General features: G+C 44.4%; 1 protein-coding gene across 4 annotated transcripts in view; it reads right to left on the bottom strand.

The window, feature by feature from the left end:
- Positions 1-23,476, bottom strand: part of ZNF618 (zinc finger protein 618) — a 176,253-nt gene extending 152,777 nt beyond the window's left edge. For 2 of the 4 annotated variants that reach the window (XM_080820667.1, XM_080820668.1), the window contains exon 1: positions 23,336-23,464. In XM_080820667.1, the coding sequence (XP_080676793.1) occupies positions 23,336-23,368 (33 nt within the window). In that variant the 5' untranslated portion in view covers positions 23,369-23,464. Of the gene's footprint in view, positions 1-23,335 lie in introns of all 4 variants that reach the window. The other 2 variants (XM_080820669.1, XM_080820670.1) reach the window with 2 other exon arrangements.
- Positions 23,477-24,452: the final 976 nt, after the last annotated feature.

Below are 24,452 nucleotides of genomic sequence, written 5' to 3'. Positions count from 1 at the left end.
GTTTTAAAGGCGAGTCCTTTTAAACTTTCAAAAGATAGGTAATTCCCATGCAATATAAATCATTCGTAGCAGCGACTACAAATGAACATCTGGCACGCATGCTTAAACTCTCATTTCCTACACTCTTACAAAACACTAAACTGTTTACACATGACAGGACCTCAGAATCCTTCTCAACACAGCAATCTCAGCAGCTACTACCAACAGGTACACAGTTTAGAATGTATTTATCCACCTTGTTCCAGATCACTGAAAATGATGGAAAGCCTCCCAATTTATAACCCACTGTACTAGCATAATCCCCACTTTAAAAATGACAAAAACAGCACACTAAAAATAAAACCACAGGACAATCCTACTAAGGAATATAGACACAGAACACTACAAAATGGATCTGAGGTGTATTAAAATAATGAAACACCATGAACAAAAATGGGTTCCTTCCAGGATGGTTTAATATTAAGAAATCTATTAATACAACTTATCACATCAACAGATCAAAGTAAGAAAACCATCTGGGTACATAATGAAAAGGTATTTGTTTAAAATTCATCATTCTTTTCCCCTCCTCTTATTATTAAATAGTTTTACAGTGGGGGAGGGGATGATTCACACTCCTCTGCAGAAGAATTCAAATACAAAAGAGTGAAAATCACTCCTAAATCATACCACTCACTTCCATCTTGAAAAATAAAAACAAACACTGAGCAACTCAGAAAATGCTTAATGATAAAGAATATGTATCAGAAACCAAAATAAAACTTTATACTTAATCAGAAAATGCTAGAATCCTTCCCACTAAAAGAAGAAATAAGATAATACAAGAATACCTGTTATCCCTATTATTCAACTGCCCAGAAGGCCTAGTTGACATGTAATAGAATAAGAAAAGGACAATGGCTATAAAAGAAGGAAATGAGTATCATCTCCATATGTTACCATCTTTCTAAAAACCCACAAGAAACCACTGGAATTAAGAAGACAGTAAGTTATCCACTAACACACAACAACATAAAAACCAGTAGCTTTTCTATATACTTGAATTATTTAGGCAAAAGACACAGTAAGGGAAATTATCCCACCTACAGTCAAAAATATCAAATGCTCAGGAATGTATTTTAAAACAAGCGTCCAGAACTTGGGGTGCCTGGATGGCTCAGGGGGTTAAGCCTCTGCGTTTGGCTCAGGTCATGATCTCAGGGTCCTGGGATCGAGCCCCGCATCGGGCTCTCTGCTCAGTGGGGAGCCTGTTTCCTCCTCTCTCTGCCTGCTGCTCTGCCTACTTGTGATCTCTTCTTGTCAAATAAATAAATAAAACCTTTAAAAAAATAAAATAAAATAAAACAAGTGTCCAGAACTTATCTGGAACACTTTACTATGGGTCACACATGGGAACATGGGGATGAAGAAACAGACCACCTCACTGGGCAGAAAAACATAATACAGTGATAATGTCCTTCCTACTCAATTCAATGCATACATTTAATGCAATTACCATCACAACACCATTTTCACCTTTAAAAATGATTCTGCTGTTCATCTGGTAGAATGTGTATGAGACTAATGAAAGTTTCGAAAAAAGATTAATGGGGAGAGATGTTTACCAAATATTACAATATTTAAAACGTGAAATTAAGTAAAACAGGATGGTCCTGGAATGGAAGTTAACACAGAGCTGCATCTGTTGAGTCTTTCTGGGCTATAATCTGTTAAAATCTATTTGCCTGTGAAGGATTATGTCAGGTCCACCTTCATTTAGTTACCAGAGCTTTAAGATATCTTAATATATGCACTGAGAAAATATGGACTCAGATGCACTCATCTCTTCATTGCAGGACTGGACAGCCAACTCCTCAATCCTTTATAAGCCTTCAAACCACCCAGCCACGGATTAAGTGGGACCCACGAAGCCATCCAGCTCAGAAGTAGCAAATGCGAGTGCAGTCACCACCACACTGCCTTCCCAGTGGCAGACATCACTAATCAATCTCAGCACCTTGCCCACAATGGCCTATCCATGGAATCAATAAAGGCCATAGCTGGACTTCGTAAGGGAACCCCTCCATCATCTCTCAAGTCCAATCCCTTTGTTTTATGGGTGAATGAGTTTTTATCCTGTCAATTATTCATGACAGTTCTGTAAGGCAGAACAGAAATAGTTCATTATCTCATATTCTACTAGACAACAGTATTTCCAAGAGGGAAAATGTCATCCCAAACTCAGTCCAAGCCTGGTTAGGGGCAGAACCCTCAACACGAGGCATCCTGCACCCAGCCCTACCATCCTTCCACCTTCTATGTCCTATACCCCAAACAGACTCAGACATAGGACTAGTGAGTCTAAAGTTTCCATGTTCTGTTCGGGGGGGGGGGGGGAGCATTTGGATGGAACTGGCCAGTTAACCCTTACACAGGACTTACTATGTGTTAAGCACTGTGCTAGGGCTTTTACTATGAACCCCACTCAGTATCACTCTGGCCATTCTGATGCAGAGAGGGGCTGAGTAATTTGCCCAGAGTCACCTGGCCTGAAAGAGGCAGATGTGGGTTTTGCAACCAGGAAGTCTGGCTACAAAGGGGACATGCTTAGCCACTTGGCTGTACTGCTTCTCAGAGCAGCAACCTAATAATGACTTTTTCCTGGGGGTATCATGCAACACAGTACTCAGAAACAATGCCCCCACCCCTGCCGGGCCTTGTACCACTGTAAAGAATATCTTCATATATAAAATATTTTTATATTTTAAAATCCTCTCCTTTGGCTCTACTCCCAAAGAGAGATTACTGGTACTAAGATTTGGGAATTTCTATTGATTTGGAAAATATAGTAAACTCTTTAAAAAGTGTTGTGGGTTTTTTGAACTCACTTTGTTATTCAACACGAAAGAGGTTCGTGTTCCATGAAGAAAACTTAGTATATGCAAAAGAGAATAGAAAAAAACCATAATCCTATGCTTCTCTAAGATCATCTCCACTAACGGTTTTCTTCCCTGGGACTCCTTGGAACCCCTAAGACATCTAGTTGCTTGTGGGAAGCCCACCTCCAAGTTCAGTTCCCCCATCCAGGAGCTTCCCAGGGACCTGCTTTGTGCCCTCACACCGTAAATGGGAAGTTAGAGATCAATATTCATTCCGAGGATGGGGGAGCCAGGCAGGCAGGCAGGACATTTCCGATCAGTTCCTGACCTGCTGGACAGGAGGGGTAAAGGAGCTCTAGGTTCCACATGCTGAGGACACCTGGGAGGTCCTGGCAGGAAAACTGGAGGACCCACTGCTGGGTTTTGCAATCACTTTAATGCGTCACAGCCAGCATTTTTTTTTTAATAAAAGAGAGAATAAAAAAGTATCAGAACGCACTGCAAGTGGTTAAGTGTAAATATCACTGCCTGCTTTTGCCTTATTGAGATGAGTCCACGTGTATAAGATGATGACATAAAATGTATTTCTTCCAGTGCATCAGTCATGAAAGTATGATTTGCCGCTGCCCAGCAGGGCACAGGCCCTCCACAGGTCAGTCCTGTCTGGATACCATGAGGCAAGGAGGAGGCCGCATCTGCAAAAGCACCCTGTGAAAACACTGTTTTTCTGACCTGAGGCCAGATTACCAAACACTCGCTTTCTTCCTCTAACTTCCCCTACCTGCTATCTTTCCCTTCTAAACCCCCCACCATCCCGCACCTCCTCAGCGACCAGAGTTCCGTCTGATTAACTGAACATTCTGGTGGGCCCACATAAAGGATAACCACATTCGGGCAGAATTTTATGACTCACCAGCTCTTTGAAAGAATTAGATGTATAGTAATAAATACTCAATGCTAAAAAAAAATCACTGAAGTTCATCTTTCTTTGATGATTCATACTATTTCATTGGCCCAGAATTCTCTGCTCCCTCCCCTTCCTCCCACAGACCCATCTTTTGACCCTCAAATCCTATCTGTCCTTCAAAACCACACTCAAATACCACTTCCTCCAGGAAGTTGCCCAGGATCCTCTTGACTAGGATTCATCTTTCCCTCCACTAAACAACGTCAGCAACCAGTCTTAGAACAACGGAAAATTTCTACAGCATCTTACATATGGCTGTGAACAGAATCCATATTGATTTATCACCTCGGCACCTATCAAGGATCGTCGCCCATAATTAGGACAAATATTTAATGGCTAAATAAATTCAAAAGGTGTTAAGGTCTTGAAAGAGGAAGGATCATCACCCAAAAATGGTTTATCAGCATAAATGCAGAAAAACGAGTTCTTAGAGAATTCTGGCTAGTAAAATGAGGTTAAAAATAATTTACTGAAAAATTAATACTTGTTTAAGTAAATAATTAGCTTACTGAAATAATTAATGAAATTAACAGAGCTCATCTTGAGAAGGTATGCAATTATAAGTCTTTTCTTTTATGCACACATATTCTAGGTCTCCTCATTGAACATGAACCCCTCTCAAAATAAAAAAGTCGGTGAAACACTTTTTTAAAGAATTTACTGGGGGCACCTGGGGGACTCAGTGGGTTAAGCCTCTGCTTTCGGCTCAAATCATGATCTCAGGGTCCTGGAGTCGAGCCCCACATTGGGCTTGCTGTTCCACAGGGAGCCTGCTTCCCCCTCTCTCTGCCTGCCTCTCTGCCTACTTGTAATCTCTCTCTCACTCTGTCAAATAATAAAATATTTTTTTAAAAAAAGAATTTACCGTATTTCTTTTCCAAAACAACAGAAGTTCTAAAGCCTGATACCAACAATTGGTCCAAAATGGGGAGGATATACGGAAATGTGTCAAACTAATTTCTACCCTGATCCAGTAATATCTCTTCAGGAATATATCCAAAGGAGATGGCTTTAAAATATCAGGAGTACCTTATTTATGAAATTGTTCATTACAGTGGAACATTATAAAAGAAAAAATCAGAACCAGCCTAAATGTGCAACAACAGAGTATGGGTTAAATAAACCCTGTTCATTCTTTTCTGTGAATATCATGTAGACTTTAAAAATGGCAACTAGGAAGGGGCACCTGGGTGGCTCAGTGGGTTGAAGCCTCTGCCTTCGGCTCGGGTCATGATCCCAGGGTCCTGGGATCGAGCCCCGCATCAGGCTCTCTGCTCAGCGGGGGGCCTGCTTCCTCCTCTCTCTCTGCCTGCCTCTCTGCCTACTTGTGATCTCTCTCTGTCAAATAAATAAATAAAATCTTTAAAAAAAAAAAATAAGGGGCGCCTGGGTGGCTCAGTGGGTTAATCCTCTGCCTTCAGCTCAGGTCGTGATCTCAGGTCCTGGGATCGAACCCCACATCGGGCTCTCTGCTCAGCAGGGAGCCTGCTTCCTCCTCTCTCTCTGCCTGCCTCTCTGCCTTCTTGTGATCTCTGTCTAATAAATAAAATCTAAAAAAAAAATAATAATTAATAAAATAAAATAAATAAAAATGGCAGCTAGGAAGACAAAGTAAAGATGAGGGAAGGAAAAGGCAGGAGGCAAAACTAATACATTATGATTCAAAGAATAAAAATATGCTCATAAAATAAATCAAAGGAAATACACCAAAATTTCAATATGACTATACGAGGGCTGGGATTTATTTAACAAAGTCTTTTCATTTCCTTATTTTCTGATTTCTTTATAACATCATTAGGTTCCTTTAATTATTTAAAAATTAGCTGATTAAAACAAATATTAGCATGTATCTAACTGCAACCAGGGAATAATCCGTTTAGGAATATCTGTTTTGAATAAGCCATGACGACTGCTTCCCATGCACTTTAGCGTGTATGAGCACCCTCTGTTCCAGAGCATGTATGGTCCCCAAGGAGAGAGATCCGGGCATCTGTGAGAGCCAGCGGGTTGTTAAAAAACTCCGAAGACTCAGAAGTCGGACTCAGGCTCCAATCTCGCGGGGAACAAGAGCACCAATTAGCTACCACCTACACAAGTTATCTGACCTCACTGAACTTCGGTATCTGTATCTACAGTGGCACTGAGGCCAGTCTGACTAAGAAAGAGAGTGTCCCATGGAAAAAGCCCGCCAGAAAGCAGCCCCTTTCTGTGAGTTTCATGTGAGTAACACACATGGCACTGTACATGCTAATTACAGGTTACTTCTTAAGATACCATTCTCATGTTCAAGTTTATCTAGAGGTGACCAAATTAAAACAGCATCATACCTGTACACCTAGGGAACAGGCAGTCCAGAAAGAGACCCAAGTACAGGTATATTTAATGTAAGGTAAAGATGGCATTTCAAATCCAGGAGGAAAAGATAGATTATTCAGTCACTGGTGTTAGAGCAAGTAGCTAGCCGTTTGGGGGGGGAAAAAAAGAGCCTGATCTCTGTGCCTCTCCTCTAAAGCAAATATATTCCAGACAGATAAACAATGTAAGTGTAAGAAAACAAGCTGTATAAAATAACAGAAGAAATAAGGATGTTTCTTAAGTTATTTTTTTGTTTCCAGGCATTGAATCTTATAAACAATTACAAGCACTCACATACATCTCACATGGTATACAGACACTCTTCCGTGTATGTTCCTAGAAAACAAACTGTTGATTTGCGAGATGACATAAATGTTCAACCTTGTTTTTTCCCCACCTTGGCTATTTTTAAGTGTTCAGTTCAGGAGTGCTAAGTAACTTCACCCAAGTTGTGCAACAGATCTCTAGAACTTTTTCATCTTGCAAAACTGAAACTCTATACCCACTGAACGACAACTCCCCATTTCCCTCTTCCCCTGGCAACCACCATTCTACTTTCTGTTTCTGTGAGTTTTGACTACTTTCGATGTCTCATGTGAGTGGAATCATACAGTACTGGTCTTCTTGTGATTGGCTGACTTCACTTAGCACAGTGTCTTCAAGGTTTATCCATATTTTATCATGTGACAGGATTTCCTTTTTTAAGGCTGAATAATATTCCATTTTATGTACACACCACATTGTGTTTATCCATTCATCCATCAATGAAAATATGGGTTACTTCTACCTCTTGACTATTGTAAATAACACTGCAATGAAGATGGGTGTATAATTATCTCTTTGAGATCCTGCTTTGAATTCTTTTGGATAGATACCCAGAAGCAGGATTGCCAGATCGTATGATAATTCTATTTTTAATTTTTTGAGAAACCACCATACTGTTTTCCATAGCAGCTGCACCCATAGTACACAGGGTTCCAAATTTTCCACACCAACACTTACTTTCTGGGTTTTTTTTTTCTTTTTATAGTGACTATCCTAATGGGTGCGAGGTGATAGCTCACTGTGGTTTTAAACTGCATTTCTCAAATGATCAGTGATGTTAAGTATATTTCCATATGCTTGTTGGCCATCTGTATATGTTCCCTGGGAAAACGTTCAAGTCCTCTGCCCATTTTTTAAAAATCAGGTTATTTGGTTTTTTGTTGTTGAATTGTAGGGGATTCTTTATATATTCCAGAAACTAATCATTTATCAGATATATGATTTGCAAATATTTTCTTCTACTCTGCAGACTGCCTTCTCACTATAAATTCTTAATGTGTGACACTAAAAAAATACACAGAATCCAAAACACAAAAATGAAAGTATTTTAAAATTAAATGCTTTAGGAGCACCTGGGTGGCTGAGTCGGTTGACTGTCTGCCTTCGGCTCAGGTCATGATCCCAGGGTCCTGGGATGGAGCCCCACATCAGGCTCTCTGTTCAGCAAAGAGCCTGCTGCTCCCCCTGCTTGTGCGGGCCCGCGCATGTAGGCTCTCTCTCTGCCAAATTAATTAATTTTTTTTTAAAAGTAAACATTTTATTCAACCACTTCTAAACAGCACTTTAAAAAAAAAGAAAGTCTAGGATAAGAAATAGTTGGGGGACGCCTGGGTGGCTCAGTGGTTTAAGCCGCTGCCTTCGGCTCGGGTCATGATCCCAGCGTCCTGGGATCGAGCCCCACATCCGGCTCTCTGCTCAGCGGGGAGCCTGCTTCCTCCTCTCTCTGTGCCTGCCTCTCTGCCTACTTGTGATCTGTCTGTCAAATAAGTAAATAAAAAATCTTAAAACAAAAAAAAAAAAGAAAGAAATAGTTGGAACCTGAATAGCAATGAGTCAATCTCTAAAATCCAAAGAGATTTCAAAAAAAAAAAAAAAAGGGAAGAGATAAACACCCCAAGAGAAAAACAGGCAAAACGCTTGAACAGGCAATTCACAGAAGAAATGAAAGTGGCTAATACAAGTATACCAAGCAATGTTCAACCTCACTGGTTTGCCCATCAACACCTCAATGATCAAGAACAGTGGCAATACAAAGGTGATGGCCACAATGTGTAAGACGAGCACTCCCAATCTCTTAGCCCCAAGGTCAACTGCTATCACCAGCAGGATATGAATATGCTAGGATTCAGAAATCGGCCTTTTAGAGAGACTGATGATAAAGAGATCACCACACAAGCAAGAAACCCTGCGTGTAAAAAGATTAGAAATAACCAAAATCCAATAGGGCATTGAGTTCGGGGACATATATACAGTAGAGATACAATGTAGTCAATAAAATAATAATGAGGATCTCTATTTACTGATGCAGAAAGAGATCCAGGAGTTTAAAAAGAAAAAAGAAAGCAGACGCGAAACAGCATGTAGAATATAATCCCATTTGAATAAAACTGTAATCGTATATATTTAAATATGCGGAGAGATGACTTAAATAATGTTCATCAAATGTGAACAGTGGTTTTCCCTGGGTGGTAGGATTTGGGGTGATTTTTTTTTGAAGAACATCGTTATTTTTTTCTGTGCTGCGTTAATGTTCTTATAATGAATGTATTATTTTTATAATTGGGGTGGGGGGACCTGTTTTCACTTGGAAGGAAAATAAAAGTGAGATTCGGCTCTTTGACAGCAATCTCACACTTAGAAACCAGAATGGAGACAATGTGAGACAGTGCGAACTGCTAAGTCCTGAGTTCGAATCCTGCCTCGGACACTAATTACCTGAATGACCCTGGGCAAGTTATTTAGCTTTGCTGTGCCCTGGTTTCCTCACCTGTAAAACAGACGTGATGAAAATTCTATGTCATGGAGGTCTTTGGGGGATAAGAAACTAACACTGAATAAGTTCTCAATAATTATTAGCTTCATTCTCCCCTCTGAGCTCATCACTGAAAGCACCCTAGTTGTATCTGGCCCATATTAGGTACTCAAAATGTGTCCAGTGAGTTGAATGGGGCAGATGGATGGATGAACAGGTAATCCAAAGAAGCACACACATCTGAGGGCAGAAAGATTATATGGGTGAATGGGTGGATGGAGAGAAAAGGATGGAGAAGTGAATAGCTAAAGAGATGGACTGATGGGTAGATAGACGGTATGGCAGCTTGTATTTTCCAAAGATGACCATATCAACATGCGTCCTCTCCTGGGGGCACCTGGGTGGCTCAGTGGGTTAAGCCTCTGCCTTCGGCTCAGGTCATGATCCCAAGGTCCTGGGATCGAGCCCCACATCAGGCTCTCTGCTCAGCAGGGAGCCTGCTTCCCCCTCTCTCTCTGCCTGCCTTTCTGACTACTTGTGATCTCTACCAAATAAATAAATAAAATCTTTAAGGAAAAAAAAAATGCGTCCCCTCCAACATGTTGAACGCGATGTTGCCACAACTCTACAGAGAGGCGGGACTTACGTCTCTCCTCTTGAAATGGGGCATATCTCTATAATGGCCTCAACCTGTAGATTGAGGTCGAAGTTACGCTACATGATTTCTGACACTGAACCGTAAAAAGAGACACTGGATCTTCTTGGCTCTATCTCTGCTGGGACATGTGCCTTGGGAGACTCAAGTTACCATACAGAAGTCAGGCCTTGTATGAAGCCTCCATCCTGGAAGACCCCATGAGATGGATGGATGGATGGATGGATGGATCCCCAAAGAACTCCAAGTGTTCAAGTCTTTCAAACCCTGGCACCAGACAGGAGAGTGAAGAAGACTTCAAGATGACGTTAGCCACTGCATGACCATGATCACAGAGACCCTAAATCAGACCAACCAGCTGAGCAACTACCAAATTCCTGACCCACAGAAACTATGACAGACAATAAGCAGTAGTGTACTAAAGCCACTAAGGTTGGCGGTGATTTGTTACACATCAATAAGTTATCTAATAAAGATGGTAAGAGGAGTCTAAGGCTGAATGCCTGACCTCTCTATGGGGAGTCCTGGAAATCAGCAACATCTTGTGCTCAATTTCAGGTCTGGTACACTTGTCTTTGCTGTTCCAATAGCCTCCTGCTTACCCTCCTATTCCGCTACTTAGACTTCCAAAAGCCAGCCCTCCCAGCTCTGACTTGGATTAACTGCCCTCCTGCCCCTGAACAAACTATCAGAACACGCTTTCAAAGCAACCAGTCCAAGCCCTCACTGCCTAAGAAGGGAAACTGAGGCTCAAAGAGAGAAAGAAATTACCCCAGACTCTGGCTGAGTTAGAAGCAGGGCTCAGACTACAGACTGTGGTTCCTACCCTGAAGCCCAGAGTTATTTCTCCTCCAACAGCCTGTGGGCTCGAGGTAACCCCGAGTTTGAGTCCTGCCTCCACTGCTTACTGCCAGTGACGGGAGTCCCATCAGGGCAGCCAGCATCACCGCAGGCCCTGGCTAGGACGTGCCAGGGCTCTTGGCTCCAAGCATACCTTACATCTGTCTGGGCATAAATTTGCATTCTGAATCCAGGAGGCCCCAGTTCCAAGTATGTCAAATGTAATTAATTACAGCAAACCTTCTGCAACTGTTTTCAAAGCAGTATTAAAGGCTCTGTGCGCATGAAACACACAAGCCACTGGCCCACCGAGGAGCACAGGGAGCAGGGGAATGGGGGTCTGGGAGGCCCAGATCTGGGCCCCACGGAATGGGGAAGGCAAGTTCCCAGAGACACCGGGGTCCCGTTCAGCCCCACAGCAAAGGGGAGGTCATCCGAGGGAGCTGGGTTCAAATCCTAGCCAAGCACCAATGCCACAACTTGGGCAAATAACTTCACCTTCCTTAACTGTAAGGGTGAATGATAAGATTCTGCAGCTCAAAGGGCTATCGTGAGCCTTGTCTCTGGCAGTCATCTGAATTTGAGGCCAACCACCCTTACCAGCTGTGTACCCTTTCACCTCTGATTCTCAAGACCCTCATATTATAAATAAATAACCTTACTCTCCAGGGCGATTGTATTAACTGAGATAATAGATGTTAAATGATGAGTCCAGCGCCTGGCATGTAAGAACCAAACCACTTAGCAAATGTGCAATGATTACTGTACTTCAAGGCAGAAAAATTCTATTTAGCAAAAATCAAGTGAGATAAGTAAGAATGCTCAACTTCAGCCTTTCGACAGAAACAGATCCTGAGCAAAACAAGTTTGTAAGGTTGAATTCCCAACACGAGGCTCAAACTCCTTTCAGAACACTAAGAGTAAGAGAACCAGGCTACAATGTTTGAGGGACCTGTGTTCAAGTCTAGCTTTGTCCTTCACTGCCCTCTCTGCCCACCCCCACACGAGACCCCCAAGATCCAACTGGGGCTAGCTGAGCCCACCCAGACCAGGCTGGAGATCAGGGGAGCTAGATGACCTTCCCCACTCCGCCAGCTCTGTCCTCTATAGCAGTGTGCCTTCTGGGTCTTCCAGGAGCTTTACTTCCCCGAATCTGTACATGAAACAGACAGGACTTAGGAAGACAATGGCCTGTGGCCACTCAGGACCCTAAATAAACAGCCCCTAATGTGACCCGGGTTTCTATGCCCAAACCAGCCCTGAACTGCACTCTGATTCATAAACCCCAGTTAAACCCCAAAGACTAAATAGACTGGAATTTTTTGGCAAGTGGAGAGATTGCCAGGGGTAATCTTTTAGATTTGTTTTTGCTTGTCTTGTTAGATGTACTTTCTTCCAAAGTGTTTAATTAATGTTTAGGGGAATGGGTAAGCAAAGTGGAAAACAGTTTTTCTTGCTAAATTACCAATCTCTATTCTCTCTCTCTCTCTCCTAAGTTCCGTCCATTTAACCACCTACTTATGCTGATGCCTACACCACTACATCAGCCTTCTTCTCAATCCCAAACTCTGAATCTGGCATTCTTCACCAGTGACCTGATGAAGCAAGCTGCTATGTGACCCTGAGAAAGCCACTCTCCCTCTCTGGGGGGAGCACATTTTTAGAATAGCACTGTCCAGGAGAAATGTAATACAAGCCACAAAAGTAATTCCAAACTTTCGAGTAGCCACATTATTAAAAAAAAAATGAAATTCATTTTAATAATTATTTTGTTTAACCCAATATATAAAAGGCTATCATTTTAACTTATAATCAGTATTTCATTTTTTTAAATTTCGGGGTCTTTTTTCAAATTTTATTTATTTATTTGACAGAGATCACAAGTAGGCAGAAAGGCAGGCAAAGAGAGAGAGAGGAGGAAGCAGGCTCCCTGCTGAGCAGAGAGCTTGATGTGGATGGAGCTCGATCCCAGGACCCTGCGACCATGACCTGAGCTAAAGGCAGAGGCTTAACCCACTGAGCCACCCAGGCGCCCCTAACTTATAATCAATATTTTAAAAATTATTACTGAAGTCTTTTACCATCTTTTCTTTCTAACGATGCCTTCAAAGTCCGGTGTGGATTTTACATTTCTCAGCGAGCCCCATCAACAGCTCAACAGCCAAAGGTGGCGGTGGTTACCAATACACACTGGAACACTCAGGCACGATCTCCCTACAAACCTTTTAGCTCTAAACTGCCCAGATCCAAAAAGATGACTAGCCTCACTACGAATTCCACTTCCAGCAGGTAGCACCCCCACCCAAAGTTACCCTTCCCTGGGGCCTCCTTCCAGGCCAGTTTCAGTTTTCTTTCAGATCAGTTTCACTTTCTGCTTTTCCAGCATACATTATAAGAAACGCCCACATAAACAAGCTTAAATTTTTAGTTATTTTTTCCAGCTGGTGAAAAAAAAAAATCTCCAGCATCCAAAAATGTCTCTATTCTCTCTGGGTAATCTTAGTGCCCCGACTAGGTCCACTGAGTTCCCAAATCTCTGAATCCAAAATACAGCAAAACGCCAACTCTCTGCAAAATTTCACCTGATAAAAATTCCCATCCTTAATTCACTACAAAAACACTGGGGCTGGTGGGAATTTGGCGGGCAGAGTGATAGAATCGCTAGCCCCTGGGGCATGCTGTCTTGGACAATAACATACCCAGGAAACTAGCCAGAACAACTCCGACTTTGAATGTTACCAGCAAACTGCCAGCCAAGGGCTTGCCCAGGGCCACTCCCCCACCTCCTCCACTTTGCAGGACTCACTTCCACCCACAGGGGTTTCCTCCCCCACCCCTGGATCCCGAGCCTCCCCAGGGCGAGGGCTGGCCCCTGAGAATCGAAGATTCCATCCCTGATGCAGAGCTCCCTTCACTAGAAAGCGGTTTTCCCCGGTCTTCTATACCGGCTGGGACGCCAAGCATCACCTGACTCCATTTATTCTCTTTAGCGTATATATGAAGCCTCCTTCTGCTGTGTCAGCCAAAATATTTATATCATTTTCCTGTGAACTCAATACTGTCTTCACCTCGGCCTCCCTCCTTTCCTTTTTAAGAAAAGAAAGGAGTTGTCGCCAACATGTTTCTCCAGTTCTTTGCTGTTTATGAAGCACTTTTGAGTCCATTAACTCACGTGATGCTTGCAGGAAACCGTGAGGGATATACAAGTGGACTGTTCTCCCACTTAGCGGATAAACAAACAGAGGCTTAGCGCCCAGTGGCTCCCGGGGCTGGGCAGGTCACATATGTGACTGAAACGTGGGAACTGACTGGAACAGGAAAGGGCATACCCCGTCCAATGCCTACAGATCCCAAACTTTTTAAACCTCCGGCAGGCAGGTAAAAATGAAACAAGCTAAGGGACCAACTCACCTCATGGGCACCCATCTGTGATTCCAAGTTTACATAATCTCCCAACAGTGCACTTACCATTAGTGGATTAATGCTAGTTAGAAAACTCCACGTGTAAAAAAGTAACACCTATGTAGGGCTGTCGATCTAAAAAGCATTTTCAGGGGTGCCCCTGGGTGGCTCAGTGGGTTAAGCCTCTGCCTTCGGCTCAGGTCATGATCTCAGGGTCCTGGGATCGAGCTCCGCATTGGGCTCTCTGATGAGCAGGGAGCCTGCTTCCCCCTCTCTCTCTGCCTGACTCTCTGCCTACTTATGATGTCCCACTGTCAAATAAATAAATAAAATCTTTTTAAAAAAATAAATAAAAAGCATTTTCAAAATAAATAAATGAATAAATAGGGGCGCCCGGATGGCTCAGTCGATTAAGTGTCTGCCTTCGGGTTAGGTCAGGGTGCCAGGCTCCTGGAACTGAGTCCGGCATCGGGCTCCCTGCACTGCCGGGGGGCGGGGGGGGGGGACCTCTGCTTCTCGCTCTGCCTCTCACCCAGCTCTCATGCTCTCTCTCTCAAATAAATAAAGCCCTTTTTAAAAAATAAATGAATAAATAAGCATTTTCAAATACCTCCCCTCATTTTGATCCTTGTGGAGAATGATTTCTGTCCCATTTCCCAGATGCAGAAATCAGGACTCTCAGGGGCTGAGAAATTCGTCTGTCATCTTCAAAGTGTACAAAGAGCCCATGTGTTGCAAACCCAGGTTATGGTCCAGGAACCCGAGCGCCCACCTTGCCCCTCTGCCACGTTATCTCTACTACACGAGTGAGTGAGGGACACTGCCCAACCGAGTGGCCCAGCTACCAGCATCTCCCCCTCTGAAATCTGATCACTCCGGGATCAGGCAAAGAAGCAGGTCACCTAGCCCTGCTTTGATGACAACCCCAAGGGTATCTAATTATAACAGGGAGGGAAGGGAGGAGTCAGAATCCTCTCACTATTTCTCAAGACCAAATTAACTTTCATTTCTTTTGACACTGTGCATATGCAAATAATAGGAAAAGCACTGGATGACGAGTTAGGAGATCTGAGGCTTGAAGTTCACCTCCGCCTGGTCACTGAGGTTTGGGGCAAGGAACTCTACCTCCTGTCCTGGGGGGGGTGGGGAGACTAGATCAGGAATGACAAATTGGCTTCATGTCCCATGCTAAACTCAACTGACTGGTTGCACCATACTAAGAAGGACTCTGAGGTCACCAGCCAGACTCAATGAAAAAGACTACCAAGATCGATTAGCAATGTCTGCCACAGGCTTGAAAATGGGGGGCAGTGGTATGTATACATTACTTACTTACCATCCCTGGTACAGGGATGATGTACAAAAAAACACGCTAAAAGTGAAAAGCACTCTGCCCTTTACAAAACTTTCTTCTCACTATCCCTCACAACTTTTTACAAGAACCCAGTGCTGAGGGTATCATCCGTTCCCACCATCCTCATTATCCCCACTTTACACATAAAGAAATCAAAGGGCAGGGAAATGAAGAACTCTGGCAAAGACCACAAAATGATTAAGCAGCAGAGCCAAGAGGGAAGCCAAGCCTTATCCCATCAACTTCAACCGGTTCATTCCACCCTTGGAAATGTCAAACTGGTATTCCACCATCCGTAGGACACTAAACCTCCCTCCCACCGGCTTCTTACACCTTCTAGAGAAGGGGCACGGTAAAGTTATGAAACCCGCCCACAGACACGGAAGGAAAGGGGTACTAATTTAAAGTTCCAGATGCTTGTTCCCAAGGCCAAGTCCTGCCTTCACTGCACAAGTGGAGAAGCCACACCCAGAGCTAAGTGAGGTAAACACGAGCAGGACTTGGAAGTCCCTCACGTCACAGTTCACCCCACCAGGAACAGGACACTCTACCTCAATTCCAAGACGCCTTCAAATGCTAAACACACCATGGGTTTTATAACATCCTTCGGTGGAGAAGAAAAGAAGAGGGAATGTACTAACAGGAAACATCTATTGTAAAACACACTCCAACTTCAGAAATACGAGTAGGTGAGGAACATGACCACCATCGAGGAAATTCAGTCTCCCTCAGACTGGGATCCTGTGCTCACTGGCTGGGCTGGGCCGGAAGTATTAAAAAGGACAGTGTTGTATAAAGCTTACAGAAAAAAAATTCAGCAAAAAAAACCAAAATATTCTCAATTTTCTCCCATTGATTTTCCTCAAATCTCTGACATCTGCACACCATAATCCGACCAAAGATGGGGTCTGACTGAACATCGAATCACACATTTAGCGGCTACACAGATAAGATGTGGCGGGTTCTCTGCAGAGAGTCCCCTGATGCCCCCGTTCCTGGGCCCATGACCAAGACAACCAGTTCCCAGAGCAAACACAGGGGCCTACCCAGCCCCTTGTACCTCAAGGTTTTCCCCCATTTCCATCTCTTTAGAAACACTGAGACCATTCACCATTCCTGCCGATCAACCTTCTGGATAATGACCCTACCAGGCCCCTCATCCAATTTAAAGAAATCGTTTATACAAGAGGAGTGAAGAGGGTAGGCAACTCTTCTAAAACTCCCCAAGATGTGTACAGTCAAAGCATGTTATCGCCATCCAAGGAGTCCCCTCTGATTGATTACTCCAGCTATTTAAAAAAAAAAAAAATGTGCTTAGGGCTCCCTCATAAAACAGTGCTTTTGACCGAATGGCCAAACCCAAATTGGTCACCTACTCTTCACTAGACTCAAATCTGACTGAACTGAGCTATTTCCAAAAATCAAATTAAGTCATCAAATATTTATTGAGCTGCCGCTCTGTGCCAGACCCTAAAATGAATAACCCATGCTCTCTACCCTCAAGGAACTCACAATTCAGCTGGAGAGAGAGAACGGCAATCAAGCTACTCTCATCTGTGGGCCCACAGTGTTTGGGAAGTACTTCGGGGTGGGCACGGATGAAGTCTACCGGGGGTGGAGTCCAGGGCTGCACAGAACAGGCCCTGCAGGGGGTCTTGGGACGGGGTCGGGGGAGTGTCTGGAGAGAAATAAGGGCTTCAAAGGGCCCTAGAGACGGGAGGCCCACGGGGAACAGAACCTCGAAGGCACACACTTCACCCGGGATGAAGATTCATCCCTTTTAAAGACTGTGCCACAGGTTTTGAAACAAATCCAGGAATATTCAGACGACCTAGAGCATCCCTGGAATGAAAGCATTAAGAACACGTTGACAAGAAGGATACGAAAGGTCCAGCAGACGTCTCACCCTCGTCTGTTTCAGATCAACAAACAAAAAAGTGGACAGTTTCTGTTGTTACCTAACTCCATCTTGTTGAAGATAAGCTCTCCGGTTTCCAGAACTACCAAAACTGTGGTCACTGCGACTCGATCTCCCCCCACAAAGACCCACAGGCCACTGGGTCAAGAGGTAACCAACAGGCCTCGACCGCCTTCTAAGAACCACCTCCCAAGGACTGGCTGGGTCTTTCCCCACAGGCTGCTTTGTTTAATTGTAAATCAACCCATCAAGGTCAGAATTATTTACCCCCTTTTTCCAGATAAAGAAGCTGTGGCTCCAAATCCAGGAGTGTCCTTCCCAAAGTAACACAATGCCAACCATGCCCTGGGCTTGGATTCCAAACTGATCTGTCTGACCTCAAATTCCGCTTTCCATTTCACCAACTGGGCGGAGGTCAGAAATAGTCTACGCCTCTGACCTAAGACCCTGAGGCCTATTGGGGCGGAGGATTCTAAGGTGGTCCCATGTTCAGTTCAGACATGGATCCCACTGACAGACCATCTTTCCCTCAATGTCCTCCCTCCTCTCAGATCCCAGCCCTGGTCCCTCCCACCTGCTGTCTTCTGGCATCGTCATCGTTCTTCAGGCCACACTTTATTTAAAACCCACCTCCTGCCCCTGCACTTGTCAACTTCAAGGGCACACACGCTGAGACACAGCCTCCTGGGGTTTCTGGCCATCATTTATCATGTTTAACTAAAGCATCTGGCCTGATCCTGGCAGAAGACTGAAAGAAGGGGTGTGGACCACTTCAGCCAGAAGACGCTGAACGATGGAACTCTTCACCACTACAGGCCGAAGCACCACAGAGCATCTAGGGCTCAGGAAGGAAGTCCCACCAACAAGACCAAGAACTCTGAAAGATGTGTCACTAACCTACCGAGGCCACCCGTAACAACTAGACAGAATGCTGGTCTCTCCCTGTGCTGTCCAAGACGGAAGCCACGAGCCACATGTGGCTACTGAGCACATGAAACGTGGCTAGTCAAAAAAGACTTAATAGCTTCCAAACAAAAAATATAAAATATCACGTTAGCAATTCTTTGTAAGAATGAGAGACTGCAAGAATGGTATGTCGTGGATATATTGTGTTAAATAAATTGTATTATTAAAATTAATTCCACCTGTTTCTTCTTACGTTCTTAGGTGTCACCAGAAAGCTTAACATTATGTGTGTGGCTCACATCTGTGACTCAAATTCTATTTCTACTGGGCACTGCCACTCTGAGACGTGGAACGGAGGAAGAGACAAAGAGCAACTCGGGAGTTTTCAGGAAGCGCATACACCAAAATACAGACACTTGCAGAGTGCGACAAAAATTTAAATAAGCTCAAACACAAAGGCTAGAACTCCTGAAAAACTCCTACGGCAATGTGAAGTAAAGGGAGGAAGACAAAGTTAAGTGCGGCTGCTCGCTCTCACACCAACACGGGCATTCCAGGCTTCTTAGAAAATCTCTTTTCTGGCTGCCTTTGCCTCCAGCACCTGTCCTTCCAGGCTTCTCCAAGGCCAACAAGCTGGGGTGCGTGCCCAAACACCATGCAGCTGAGACTTCTTCCCAGGGGGCCCGAAAGGCAGGCTCAGCCAGGGGACAAACCATGTAGCACAGGACACCTACTCCACAGGGTTCACGTCAAAGTCAACTGGGATAATAAGTGAGAAAAGAAGAGACGAACTGGGAAAGTGCAGGGTATTTGCAGCACATCAAGGTGGGTCGTCAGTCCAGTATCTTCCCAACTCCTTAAAGCATGGCTCACGGTAGGTACGTCATGCACATTGCACATGGACCCGCAAATGGAAATAAAACGAAAGTTTCATGAGATGACACTTACCTTTCATATGTGCTATGCCTCTGCTATTTTCGCGTCCTCCTATGTTCTAGTCCATTCTTTTTTCTTTTTTTACGCTGACCGTGAGCCACTAAATTGATTTTACAGTGGTCACAATTCCCAACCTAGCCCTGGGTATGACGAATAAGAAGTGTAGTCCTCGCTCTGTGATACACGCTGCCCACCACCGCCCCACCCCCACCCCCAGAATCCGGGCTTCCAGATGTGACCTCAGAATCCTTCTCAACACAATGTCTAGGTGGCTACAGCCAATCACTTGAAGTGAGGATCAGAGATGAAACCTATTTATTAATATCCTGAACCAAAGCTCTCAAAAACTGAGGCTCAAAAGGAAAAAGTGACTTGTCCAAGGTCATACAGCAAGACCTTGGGTAAACTAGGACTCCTGTGGACCCACAAAGCCACTTCACTTAAATCACCAGGGAGGAGACACAACTGACCCCAAACATAACAAGAGCATGGAAAAAATTTAAATTTTCACCACAACCACGAAGAGTCAGCTTATATATCTGGTAAAACATGGCAGGGGAAGTTCTTATCACCCCACCAAGAAGAAGAAGACAGGAGGATTCTGAGGTCAGAGGTAGCAGCATGCCAAAAGCTGAGTCAAAGGTTGGGTGGGGGGGAATTGTATGCAACAATGGAGGAGTTTTTCAAACTCTGTTTCTCAAATGAAACAAGCCATTGGCTGTTTATTTTCTAGAACCAGGGAGAGGTCAGCCTTATGCTGACCGGCCATCTTTGTTGCCTTTCTTCTGCAAAGCAAGAACCCTTGTTCAAGTTCACCTCTGTGCAGGGCTGAAAGCATAAGCAAACCCTTTTTCCTAGCTTGGTCCAAAGTCAAGCTATAAAGCAGGCCCTTGAAATTTCAAACCTTATTAGAGAAAAAAAAAAAAAAAAAACCCTCCTTAGGCAGAAAAGCAAAACATTAAGTAATAAGAGTCTCTACTGTGAAACAGTATAAATGATCTTTCACCAAAATAACTCAGCCCATCATCAAATTACCACCCCTCAAGTCCAATTTGCCGGATTTTTTGCCCAATATTATAAGAGAGTTTGGTGAACAGACATAGGCTAATAAAAATGAGCTCATATATCCATTTCTGGTCACACTTCCATCTAAAATAGGAGGTGAGAGAGGCCAAGGCCTAGGTCGGATCTCAGTCCTGGGAGACGCCAATAGAAACAAAAGAGAACTGACCCCGCCCCCAACAGTACCATCATGCACCTCTATTTCCTTTACAACAAACATGATCAGAATAACCAATTTTTTTTTTTAAATAAAAGGAAAAAAACAAGTCTACAAAACAGAAATGATTTTCAATTCCTCGCCAGGGGTTCCCTTGAAACCACAGACAACACAACAAAATTTCAGCAGAATGGAATTGAAGGAATCTGAGTTGTGTGTCAGGAGACCCAGGACACACAAAGGGACGTGCTGCAATATTTTTAATTCCTTGCACCAGAAATAACCTGTTATCTACAACCCTGACTTTTTCTCAGATGCCCAGTAGGGGTGCCCACCTCCCCTTCCCCAACCCAGGGCAGAGCTCCCCTCCATCACTTGCTAACTCAGGCCTAACTGTCTCATGTGGCCTCCCGAGCCCTTGGAAATTAGGAATTCTTTGACCATCCTAGGCATCGGCCTAAATAATTCAAGAGAAAAAAAAATTTTTTTTAATTATGTTACTTTAAAAAAAAAAAAAAAAAACCCTCATTCCAAATATGTCAGAATGTGGCCAGTTAGCCCTGAAGGATTTCGTTACTAAAAAAATAAAATCTCCCAAATGCAATGGTGATGATGGGAAATGTTGAACCTCTGCCATGGTCAAATATATTTCACAGAATTCGCATCCCCTCAGAAATTTGAATCCCCACAAAATGGGGTGGGAATCCATGAACTGGGGGCACCATTTTTTCCAAGACCAGCTGGTAGCTAGCATAAGGGACACAGGGTTTCCCATCCTAGCCTCGTGTGACCTACCATCAACCCCCACACAAGGTCCCACCAAGATCCCACCCTCCCAATACTAACAGTACTCCCACCCTCCTCTGAACAGAAAAATTAAAACTTTTTTGGGGGGGGGGTTCAAAATCTCCATCAAGTTCAACCAGAAACTAATTCATCACAAATAACCCTTCAACTCTGGGTGGGTTATCTTATTTTCCTCTGTCAAATTCCAATTCAGTCAATATTTGTCCTCTAAAAATAAAATTTTTTTGTTTTCACCTTCATCCGATTTCATTTTAATTCCAAGAAACTACATCAAATACTGTCTGCATTTGTGCTTTCATGTTCCAAAGGCAAGTACCTTTGGGTTTGGCTTTGTGTCTATTTTAATTTTTTTTCCTTTAAAAAAATTAAATTTTGATGCCAGAATCAGCCGAATTGGTGTTTTACCCCATTTTTTCAGCAAACTTAAGTGTTCCACTAGAGAAGATGGATAAGAATCAGAATTTTCATCTCCTCTCTGTCCTCCCTTCTTTTATCTTTCCTTAAGTCAGTAAAATTTGTGTTTTTTTAATATCACAGACCCCCCCCAAAATGATCAAAGCGAATGGATTTTCTTTTCCCCTATGAAAGTAATCAAATTTGTGAAAAATACCAAATGCTACTGAACTACCAACCCCACATCACAATCAAAGAGGCCTAAAACCAATCTGGATTTTTTAAAAAATAATAAATTTTTCAAATTGGAAGAGTAAGCAAGCACAGAGAAGGGAAAATTCTCTCCTACCAAGGATTCTTCAACCCTTGTCTTTATCAACTGATTCAGTTGCATGCCATAAAAAATGAGCTTCTGTGAATCCACTGTTAGTTTTTTCATAATAATGTTAATTATGCATATCTTATTTTAATGGCGGTCTCTCCTACAAATCTGTGGGCTACTCAATTTGTATAATGTAATGAATTTACATTTTTTTCATTGAATATTGCTCAAAAAAGGTTCCTGACATTTTATGGATAAAACAACAACAAAAAAAGAAATGCCTAGACCTTTCAGGAAACAAAATCAGAAAACAGTCTTAATTATCCCATCAAAACAAAAAAACAAAAAAACAAAAAAAACCCAACACAAAACCCAACAAATGCAGGGGAAAAACACAGAATTTCACTCTAACTTTTTCAGTTTCTGTTTTTCTTTAGAACCTTGGGATTTAAATGCAGTAAAATGTACATGCAAAATTAGTAGAAAAAAAAAAACTACAATTTTTGGGTGTGTCCAAAGCCAACATTTTAGGATCTATTTTCTCTTTTAAATCCTTCCCTCTTGAAAACAGAAAAACTTTAAATATTGCCAAATGGTTAAATTAGTCTTTTCTGCCCGCTGGGCTAAACAAGTTCCAAATTACAATGAAGTACAATTTCTAATTGCTTCATAAAGCCAATTCTCCAGTTTTCTCTAAACTCAACAATTTCCCTTCTTTCCTCATTCCAATTAGTTTTTTTGTCAAACTAAAATGAGTTAGGAAGCCAAATTGACTTCGGTTTTAGGAGGCTTTCTGCTTTTTACCCCTCAAAAACTGAATTCATTCAAATTCCAGCTTAATTTTCATTTACATATTATCTGGATTTGGCTTCAGAAATAAAAATTGTCTCCATGCTCCCAGAAAGATCAAAGTGAAAATTTTTACCCCAAAAAAGAAAAAAAAAGAATCCTTTCCCCCTCCACTGCCTTATAGAGCAAACTTTTGAAAAAATAAGAAATAAAAAATATTTCTTTTCAATTTTAATTTCTTTTTTTATTTACAAAATAGTATCCTCTAGGTGGCGTCGTTTTAATGGGAAAAAACTACCGTTTGAAGAAAAATTAGAAAAAAAAAATTGAGAAAGGGAAATATGGCCTAAAAAAAAAGATTGTTGCAAAGATGGGGGGGCCATAGGGGAAAGACCTCCCGGGGGGTCATCAGGAACCCCGAGCGCAGAGGGGGTCAGGGGGAAATTGCAAATTTGGGGGGGAGGGGGGGAGAGCTGGAAGGGGTTGCATTTTTGCAAAATGTGAATTGTCCAAACTGAAATGGCTGCTCTGTTCTCTCGCCGCTTTGTTTTCTGGGCTCCGGTCCGAGCCCGGGGCTGGAGGGGGCGCAGGGTGGGGGCCCGAAGAGACCCCCACGTCACCCCCAGCCTCCTCACGCCCCGCGGCGCCCGGGGGGGGCTCCCCAGACCCCGACCCCCCGGTTTGCGCCCACAAAAAGCCCGCAAACGTGCCCAAGCACTTTGCATTTTGCAAATCTTGCAATGAAGTGGCGCAGCGCCCCGGGCCCCGGCCCCCCGGGGTCCCCCGCGCGGTGCATGCCCCCGGCCCCCCGTCGTACCTGCGGAGCCGCCGCGCCGCCCGGCTGGTTCATGGGTCCGTGCGGGAGGAGGCGGCCCCGGCGCGTCCTGCTCCTCCCGGGCCGGGCTGCTGGTGCGCGCACAATGCCGCTGCCGCTGCCGCCGCCGCCGCTGCCGCCGCCGCCGCCGCCGCCGCCGCCGCTCCCTCCTCCGCCCGCCCCGCTCAGGCCGGGGGGGCGGGGGCGCTGGGGGCGCGCGGGGGGGGGCGCCCGGCCCTCGCCCCCACCCCCGGCCCGCACCGGCCGCCGCCGCCGCCGCCGCCGCCGAGCCGCCCCTCGGGGGGCCGCCGCCGCCCCCCGCCGCCCTGCCCGCCCCCGGGCCGGCCTCGCCGCGCGGCCCGCGAGCTCCGGGCCTCGGCCTCGGCCTCCGCGCCGCCGGCCTCCGCGCCGCACACAAAGCCGGCCGGCCCCCGGGCGCGCCGCTCCGGCCCGCCCGCCAGCCCCCGGGCCGCGGCGCCGCCGCCCCCCAAACTTTCCCGCGCCGCGCCCTGCCCTCCCCGCGCCCCCCGCGCCCGCCCCCCGGCGCCCCTCTGCCCGCCCCCCGCTCGCCAGCCCCTCGCAAAGGTCATGTTCGCGGTGGAAAAAAAGTTTGGGGAGCCGCCTCTTGGCGGAACACAAGGGGTTAATGGGAACTCTTCTGCTCCCCCCACCCACCCCCCAAAAATCAGATTGGTTTTTTAAATAAAGTTTGAAGAGCTGGCCTTATGGAGGAATCGCGAGGCTCAGTGGGGATGTTCCTCTTGCCCCTGCCTGCCCCCTCCTCCAAAAAAAAAAAACAACTCTAATGTCATTTAAAAATAAAAGTTTGAAGAACCAGCCCTGGGTCAGACAAGAGGGCTTAAGGGGACTCTTTTTAAGCCCCCCCCCCCCAGTCAGATGGATTTTAAAAATAAATATTTGAGGAGCTGCTTTTATGTGAAATGCGGGATGAAGAGAGTATTTCTGTCTACCTTTGTCAACATAAAGAACAGATCTATATTAAAAACAAAAGTTTAAAGAACTGGCCCTGGGTGAGACATTAGGGGTTAAAGGTTAAGGGGGGCTAGCCCCCCTCCCATATGCCCCAATTAATTTGATATTAAGAAGAAAAATTTGAGGA

Source organism: Martes martes, assembly GCF_963455335.1.
Source record: "Martes martes genome assembly, chromosome: 12".
Lineage (NCBI taxonomy): Eukaryota > Metazoa > Chordata > Mammalia > Carnivora > Mustelidae > Martes > Martes martes.
This window is presented reverse-complemented; position numbering and strand designations above follow the sequence as displayed.